General features: G+C 32.0%; 1 protein-coding gene across 1 annotated transcript; it reads right to left on the reverse strand.

Moving 5' to 3' along the window:
• Positions 1-4,202: 4,202 nt before the first annotated feature.
• Positions 4,203-6,052, reverse strand: LOC133690198 (transcription factor MYB36-like). The gene is made up of 3 exons (XM_062110422.1): positions 5,651-6,052; positions 5,402-5,531; positions 4,203-5,181 (listed from the first exon to the last, which is right to left on the reverse strand). The coding sequence occupies exons 1-3, from the start codon at positions 5,784-5,786 to the stop codon at positions 4,347-4,349; spliced, it is 1,101 nt and encodes a 366-aa protein (XP_061966406.1). The 5' UTR covers positions 5,787-6,052; the 3' UTR covers positions 4,203-4,346.
• Between the last annotated feature and the right edge of the window lie 3,789 nt (positions 6,053-9,841).

Raw genomic sequence — 9,841 nt, forward strand, 5'->3', positions numbered from 1 at the left:
AAATACAACCAAACACCCTTACATGTTTAAGTGTTGGTTCCATTCCATTCCAAGATTCAATTTAAGTCATATATTTTACTGCTTTAATTGGCAACATGTTAAACAAATGCACAATTATTTTTATGGCTCCATCTTAAAGATATTTGAGCATCTTTTTCTTAGCCAACAAATATCTTGTCATCTTCATGATTGTCCTGTTATTCCTTCTTTACAACGACTTCATCATGTTAAGAAGATAGCTTATAGTGCATTAATATTACATTTTAAAATCAAAATAAAAACCATCAAATTCTACAGAGGAATGCTCATTGCCATTATCAGTTCGAAAATTCTTCAAAGATAAGCCACTTTAAGTTGCTTTAAAGCTTTTAAAGACTCTAAACATATCACATTTCTGTTTTAGAAAGTAAATTCTTGTCATTCTTATACAATCATTAATGAAAAGTAATAAATACTTCTATCCAGAGAAAATATTCTCAAAGCCTATATAGATTTGATTGAATTAGTTACAACTTCTTCTTAGCTCTCCATGTTACAAAATTAAAGAATGGCATCATGTGTTGTTTTCCTAAATGACAGCTTTGTCCTATATAATTGTATACTTCAATGGATGATAAGTCTAGAGTTTTTCATAGTTTCATCACTTACCAAACTAATATATAGAACAACATTGTGGACAAGCATATTAGGGATTATATACAAGAAACATACAATGAGAGTAATTCTACTAGAGATGTTTTTAAAGAGAGATCCACGAGAAGGTATGGTTACAAGGATGAGTACAAGACCATATTTACTACCAAGATTAGTGATAAGAGTAGTTATTGTGAGTACTAATATGAAGAAAAGTTTTACAGATACTTAGCCTAAGAATATACATTTCCTCGTTTTTGGCCTAAGTTTATCTTTCTTAGCATGAGTATAAATAGAACAATCAAATACTTTTAATTTAGAGTAATTAGTAAGAGAACTAGACCATACCTCATATGAAGTCTTCAGCTTCAAATAGTTAATAAAGATTTATTTATCATATAACAAGCCATGTTAATTGTTTAGCCTAAAAGTTCATTGATAATCTAGAATGTGAAAGCTATAACATGTTCTTTCCAATAGTATCCTATTCATACGTTTTATAACCCTAATTTGTGATGGTGTATTTTTGATTGTGCGATGCTTAGTAATTCCTTCATTCTAGTAGAATTCATTAAACTTGTCAAAATAGTTTAAATGCATTTCAATGGAGAATATCTTCTTTTTAAATAGCAAAGTGTCAACGTAATTGCATCTTACAATCATTTCTAGACCATAATTATAATTTTCTATTAATCAATCTCCCTAAATTAAGCTCTCTATATCAAATAATTTCACATCAATCAATCAAGATATTACAGTTATCCCCTTTTAAATTGTTGTTGATAGATCACAAAGCATTAATTTATCAACCAAAAATTAATGTCAATAATGAGATAAAGCCTAGATAAACACATTAGCTATTTAAAACTTAGTGGAAATCTAAAGAAAGTAATCACATGTTGGTCAAGTGGTTCAAGAATAGAATGACAATATACTTTAATACGTTTAGTGTGCTAATAAAAAATTGGATGAACAATAATTTGAAAATCATTGGTGTTATCATAAAAAAAGAGTTAGAATAAGTTGAGAAATACACAATTCTCCCAACATACCCTAAAGCCAAACAATCTCAATCTCACATTACATGGATGACATAGCATGCTAACTCGATTTAGGATTTATAAACTCGATCCTTCTTCTTACTCCTTCAAGAAATAAGAGCATCATAAAGAAATATGTACCAACTAACAACTAAATGATAAGGCTTTACATTGCTTCTTAATTAAAGTTTTACACTACTTGAAGGTGACAAATACATCACTCCTTTTCTTTTAAAAATACACTCAGACCTTCCTACAATAGTCATAAATAAATATCAAGATATTATACTTCACCTTTTAACATAACAGGAGATGAACTATAAAGATCATAATCCATTATACCCTTGGTATGATGAATATTCACACTAAATTTCACCTTGCACCATTTACTATTAATACAATGCTCAAATAAATCTAATTTACTTGTTTTTGGACCATACAACAATTTTTTTTTGCTTGGCTTTATCATTCCTCTCTCATTTACATGTCCCAACCACATGTGTCATAACTAAGCAAAAGCACTATCTAAATCAACCACAAATAATACACTAGCTAAATCAATAATTTTTGAACCTTAAAGATGGTATAAGTCATTAACCAGCTTCATTTCATCATGATAAGAGCACCCTTACAAACCCTCAAAACTCTACCTTTAATATAATAATTATAACATTGGGAATCAAAAAGACTCAAATAAACTAAATTATTTTTTATCTCTAGAATATATTGAAGATCTAGTATCCTAAAATGTTCTTATATATCCTAATTTGAATTGTACTGAAACCAATAACAAAAAGTCATTTGTTGTATCCTAATAAAAAAGTATTATTGATGACTTTATAAGTGTAAAACTATCTTCTATTAGGACAAATATGAAATGTACAACCGAAATAAAGAATTGACTCATCACTTAAGCTACCAATAGACACAACCATAATACTTTCAGTGTCATTAGAGATTTCCCCTTCACTTGCAATATTTGCAGTATAAGACATTTCCTCATTTTTCCCCTTTATCTTTCCATTTAGGAGAATCTTTTCGAAAGTTCCCTACTTCATTACATTTATAGCATTTAATTTTCCTAGACTTTGTGTAACACCCTACCTCACTCGCAAGATATTGTCCGCTTTGGGCCTCTCAGTCCACCCAAATCCAGGGCTTCCACCCAGGTCCCCCTCACGGTTTTGTTCTTGGCAACCACGCATGATCCCAAAACGCGTCTTTCAGAGTGTGCTCACCCTGTCTGATACTGTCCCTTTTAGGCCTCCCAGTCCACCCATTCCCAGGGCTTCCACCCAGGTCCCCCTCAAGGTTTTAAACGCATCTTACTAGTCAAGGTGAGCATGCACTTATAAGGCCCTGGCTCTGGACACTCACTTTCGATGTGGGATCTTACACTTTGATTTTGATCTAGATTTTTCTCCACTACCTAAACCCTTATTATTTGTTCTACCCCTCATAATCAAACCCTCTCTACATGATCATCATTATGACTCTCTAACACTCACTTTTTCAACTCGTTAGAGTTTATAGAAGCTTTGACAACTTCTAAATTAAGACTATTATTTTCAAAGAAGAAATTATCAATAAAAAGATTATAAAGATGGAGGTAACAAACACAATAAAATCAAAGCCTTATCCTTAAATCCAACTTTAACAGTAACATTTTGCAAATCTAAAATTACTCAATTGAATTCATCAAGATGGTCTTTAATGGTCATATCGTTTTTCTTTCAGAGAGTATGGAACCAATACTTCATATACATTTGATTCGTTAAATATTTAGTCATGTAAAGAGTTTCCAATTTTTTCCACAATCTAGCAGTCATAGTCTCCTCAACAACCTTTCTTAGAACCTCATCAAACAAACAAAGTTGAATAGCACTATATGCTCGTTTCTTGAAATCTCCTTTATTCTCTTCATCCATCTGCTCAGGCAAACTACCTACACCGTAAATAAACCTTGTTGAACTAACAAGGAACACATCTTAATACATCGTAGATTAAAGTTGTTACTACATTAAGTTTCTCTACACCAAACTTCACTACCGATGTTATTTTTGTCACCATCGCAAAAGCCAACTAATAAAAAAGCAAGCTACAATACCAGTTTGTAATGGAAACAACTCTAACATCTCAAATAAATTGACAAGTAGAGAAATATAAGAAGGACAAGCACAATCAATCACATAAGAGTCCATATATAATTTACATGGTTTAATAAATTTAGGCTTACTCAACAGGCGAGACAATAAAATTATTATGAGAAAGTAAAATATTATAAGATGTCACACAAAATTGCTCTCTCATAGGAAATGTCAAAGAAACCCAAAAACTCATCTTTTTCTAGCTACCAAAGTGTTAAGAATAAAAGCTCTCACAAATAAGTCTTACCCTAAAATTTGATAATTTTAGGCTTTAATATGGATCAAGTATATGAGTTTTTTTTTTTAATTTGTGCTTACATACAAACTCAACAATATATATATATATATATATATATATATATACAACTTTGATTTGGCAATATAATGAAAAAGAAATTAACATTATTATTCACTCAATTTACAAAACCTGCAGCGGATAGACTTCTCTCTTTCCTCCCCGTCTTATTACCATTGCAAATAGCTAATTAAGTTTAGACCACTCCCTAATATTTCTTGTTATTGGTGATTACATATTGTAGCCTAATTCATAATCATGAAACATCCCTTCAGACTGAAGAACAGAAGCGGAATCCCAAGAATTTGAGGAGGCCTTTATCTCAAAGTCATTAGACCACCAATTCATGCCTTCCCCATAACGATTCATTTCTTTGAAACAACCAAATTCACCAATCTTATCCTCCTGTGAAGTAAAACCAGATGTTTTGCTGTTGAGAAAGTTTTCGAGCTCAGATTGGAAATTCGGAACAGGCTGGGCTGCTGCATCAGCTGGCTCTACCACGCCTGCTCTTGAAACAATAGTCAAGTCCATTGCATGGTCACCACTGGTGAAGGGAATATAACTGTCTGAGGATGTTATACCATTCAATGAATTCTCCGAGCCCACTACGCTTGAGTTGCTGAATTTTGGATGACCTTGTTGACGCGTGTCAGAATCAACTAGCTGCCCATACATAACAACCTTTTGTTCATCCCCTTGTTGAGGACTAGGGAAAGCGTATTGCATAAGAGGGCTCAAGCTTTCTTTCAGGGATTGAAGGAGCATCTTCTCTTGGAAAGGATGCAACTTGGGCCACAGTACAGGATTGTTGTAGAAAGAGATAGGGTTTTGAAGGCTTTGAAGCTGCATATGATGCAGCTGGAGCCTTTCAAGTGCTGCGTTACTTAAGGCCTGTGAAGATGAGCTATCTTCTACCCCGTCGGCATCTGGATTCGTGGATGATATCCGATTGATGCTAGATTGTTTGCGTCTTCCTAGGAGTTTTTTTTTTAGTCTTGTGTTCCAATAGTTCTTGATATCGTTATCTGTTCTTCCTGGTAATTGTGCAGCAATTACGGACCACCTAATTGTACATGGAATTTAAATATATCATTTGTCCCTCCCAAGAAATAAAAAAACGAAGAGGAATCAAAACAAAAGAATAAACCCTACAACTAAGATACGAATTTATAAGATGAGAATCAATATCTTAAGCACAAGCATCATGGACAAAGAAAAGGAGGACAAAGCAGTGCATGTTCAGTTCCGTGGGAAAAGCTGAGAGAGAGAGAGAGAGAGATTACCTGCTGCCAATACTTATATAGAGGTTGCAGATGATATTGTCTTCTTCTTCAGAGAATCCACCGTGCTTGATGTTAGGCCTCAAGTAATTCAACCATCTCAGCCTGCAACTCTTTCCGCATCTCTTAAGCCCTATAATCAAACCCATCAACTGGTCAAACAAATAATTCTAATCCACTTCCTAAACAAGAATCAAAGAGAGCTAGTCATGAAAGAACATATTTCAGAAAAATATAGAGATAGATATGTACCAATTTTTTGAGGAAGTGCAATCCAATTGCCTCCAGTACCAAAATGGTCAATATAAGCCTTAAGCTTAGCATCCTCTTCTGGTGACCATGGTCCCCTTTTCACATTGTTCTTATCACAACAAGGAGCTCGACCCATCTCTCTAGCTATGCTTTCTTCTTGTTCTCTTTCTCTAAGCAAGAAACTCTTTGAAGGCTGTCTGAGATTGTTGGGAAAATTGGGGAAGGATGACCCACGGTTTATAGGTGGGAATAGTGGGTGATGATGTGCTTTACAGGACAAAAAGTCTCCTCACCCTCCTCTCCTCTCACAAATTCAACCCCCCATTTCTCTTTTCTCTAGGTTTTTTTTTCTTCTTCTTCTTCTTGATAGGTTTCTCTCACTCTCTCTCTCCCTTTTGATTAGTTCGCTCTTCGATATTTAACTATACATGCAACTAGACAAAGTACAACTCAAATTTCTTCAACTTTTGAATTTTATATTACAGTGCTTTTTTCCAGGTCGATTACTTTATTATTTGAACAGATTATGCTACAGGTAAGTATTAGAAGAAACCTCATCCTGTTAGTTTGTCTCCGATATATCCTCGAAATGTTCCAATACTATCCACCTTAATTATAATATTAATGTTCTTGTTAATTAGGCAGTTGTGTATGGTTAATTGTACCATCAGTATTATTATAAATAAATATTTCTAGTTATTATAAAATATTATTTTAATATATCTTTATATAAAAAGTATTTTAAAAAATAACTACTAGAAACATTTATTAAATTTTGAGGCCTGATGCTATATTTTTAAGTGGGAGAAGAATTAAATCCAAACATATCTTATCATGTTATTCTGTCACTTGTTCTAACAACAGCTTGAACTCAGATAATCTCTTATAATTATGTCACTTTCTCTGAGTCCAGTGTTTTGGCCAAACTAAATAAAGAAGAGTACTGCTAGTTACCAGACAACCTTTATTGGCCAGGATTGGTAGCAAAACTGTTTCTCCTAAGTTTGAGGTTGCGGGTTCGATTCAAACCTAAACCATATGCATGTGTCCGAAAATTAAAGGGAATGAATTAAGTTGAGGGAATAATTGCACACACTTAGCAGAAGTTTTAATTTATCATATTTTTCTTAAAACTTGTGATTTATCATATCATTTCAAACAATTGCTCTTACTCTATCTGTCGAAAGAATTTTTAATTATTTTATTGGTATTTATATAGACCATTAACGACAATATTTATTGGTATGCAACAGCACCGTACATGGCATAAGGTATAGTTAATGGCATTCCATGCATTCAATCTCGTGTTGCTAAAATTGATTTAGCTTGTTCTATAAGGTTTTAAGAAGATATTGCTAAACATAGATGGTAAAGAAATTAATATCTCTTGAAATATCACTGAAAATTGATCATGTTCGATCCCTTAGAATTGTCACAAACAAAAAAAGAGGAATTAATTTCTTGTAGTAGTTATCTAGGAGTCTCAAGGACAAGAAGTGAGAGTAACATGCTTCAAGGGGAGGGTTAATATATAGACGGCTTCAAGGAGGAAAAAGCGTCCGTGTTTATTGGAAGTCATTCTACACTAATGCAATGAGGAATAACCTCTCTATCTCCCAGACTCCTATTCAACTATTCCGACATTAACAAGATATATATATATAAAAAATACCATGTTAATTAATTTGAAGATAACTTTTCAGTTTTCTAAAATGACTGAAAATGATTTTATCAAAACTTGTCTTCTTGAAAATACGTGGTTTTTTATTTATTAATTTTCCAGTTTAAAAAATTGGTTCACCAATTGTTCTGTTTTTTTTTATTTATTATTCATTACTTAATGGCTAATTGGTTGTTGTTCTCCCTGAATTAATTATTAGTCAAGTTAATGAAGCCTAGTTTTATTTATGTGGGAAAGCTATATATTAGCTAATAAACATGTTTTTTTTTAAATAAAATTATCTTACGAAAATTTATTTTTGAATAGAGATGAAGAGTAGTGAAGATGAAAATCAGAGAATTGTTTTCTAAAGTACACTACCTAATATAAAAAATATATATATAGATAAACCAATCAACACCTTTGTTTTTTATAGTGAAGAATTTAAAAAACAACTTTGTGAAGCTTTTATGCTTTCTGGGAAATTGCAAACAAATTGTAGAAAACATGTAATTTTTCTAATTTATTAATAAATAGAAATTGAGAGCTTGAAAGTCGAAATGCCCCAAAATAAATCATCCAACACAATACATATATTAATTTATATCAGTTTATCTTGACAAGAGAAGAAAAGAAGAGACACATAAAGAGCTGAGAAATTTATAAATAATATTACTTAACAAAGGCAGAGACCCAACAAAATTACAGGGATCCTTCTTCCAGGAAAAAAAAAATAAGTCCAAAGATTTTCTTGATCACAGCACCAGCAGCCCTCGTTGTCTTAAACTAATCATACAAATAATTTAATACTGAACCCTATTACGTTACAAGGTGGCTAGCTTTTCTTTTCTTTATAATAAAGAATAATGAGGGAGATTGCAATGTTTTGAAATGAAAGGAAGAAGAACCAAAGGACACGCAATAGAAAATTCAAGACATTTTGAAGAAGCAGCACTCATTGACCTCGGTTTCCTATTTTAATATTTTTCCATGGATTTTCTATAAAGAGGAGAAGAAAAGGGAGGTCAAGAACCGGAACCAGTCAGAAATAACAACAAGAAAACTATCAAATTCAAAAAGCACTGAGTCTCATATATTAATATATATATACCAAATGGAGTCGGATCTTTGGGAGGAAGAAACCATGCTTCTGTTTGTCTTTCTCTCAACCATAGAATCTCTTCATTGACACTGCATTATATATATACATATATATATATATATAGACACACACACACACACACACACATATATTATCATCAATAAGACCCTCTGTAGTGAGAGCTGGTAGGGGGTGCTCCTGGTGATAAGAGGATAAACTTGGATCAACAATGCCTAAATACAGTATAAGATGCAATCATTAACTGGTGCTCTAGCTAGGTCCATTATTTATAATTCTTCAACACTATTTAAGCCTCACATTTGGACTTGATGAACAGTAAACATGCAAATATCTCTGTACAGCTAGGTATATGCTGGGCTGTTTTCTTCCTGCTTGATATCTTAGTTGATGTTCAGTGACCAGTAATGTACATAGATATTCTCTAATTAAGTATAGGTACTTTATAGCCTCATCTTGATTAATGCTTCTTGGTAAATGTTTTATTAAACTGATACAAAACAAATTATTATCTCTACCTTTGTTATAAAAAAAACAATTATTTATAAGATTGGTAAAAATCATAATATTTGAGGAATATTAAAGTCTAATACTGAAGAGGTGGCCTATGAGATTTCCTAACCATAAAAAAAAAAAAGTATTTTTCTTGTTTTATATATATATTCTAGTTTGACATAATTTTATTTTTTTTATTTTTTTTTGTACTAGCATTACAAAGACTCGTGGTCAAGAGGCATAATATTTTTTTGCCAAATTCTCCTTCTTTTCATTCTTTTCTTCTTCTTTCCATTCCCTTTATAAATTATCTTATATGGTATCAAAGTAAATTCTTAACAACATCCATGACTCCTCCAGATAAACTCTCTTGCAATTTTTAGTAATAAAAAATAGCATTCCCTCCCCATCAGCTAGTGGCATTCACAACATTATTATTATTATTATTATTATTATTATTATTATTATTTTAAAATGCTTATCAATATATCCCCACAAAATTAAATACCTGAAACTATTTGTTCTAAAAGGCTCAAATCAAGCCTTTTCTTATTCAACAAGGCTTGTATAGCCTTATTGATAGATCAACGCCATTCCTATAAGCTTTTTTTACCTTAAAAAACATATTTGTTACCATACTTGAATCACTTATATTGAGCTCAACAGGATCAACTATTAATGAGCATTTTAATTGCATATTTGTCTATTAATTAACGTATTATCGCGTATGATTGATTTTCAAACCTTTCAACTTATTTAGATAACCTCTAGAATTATCATTTACTTCATTGTTGATATCCAAATTATATCTATGCACTCTGGTTTTCTTGAACTGTGACTGGTCCCTGAAAAATTAGTCTTGGCTTATATATATTGTTGGAAAGAATACAATGACAAATTAATTAGCACTAATTGT

Source organism: Populus nigra, chromosome 3 (assembly GCF_951802175.1).
Source record: "Populus nigra chromosome 3, ddPopNigr1.1, whole genome shotgun sequence".
In the NCBI taxonomy this organism is placed as follows: Eukaryota; Viridiplantae; Streptophyta; class Magnoliopsida; order Malpighiales; family Salicaceae; genus Populus; species Populus nigra.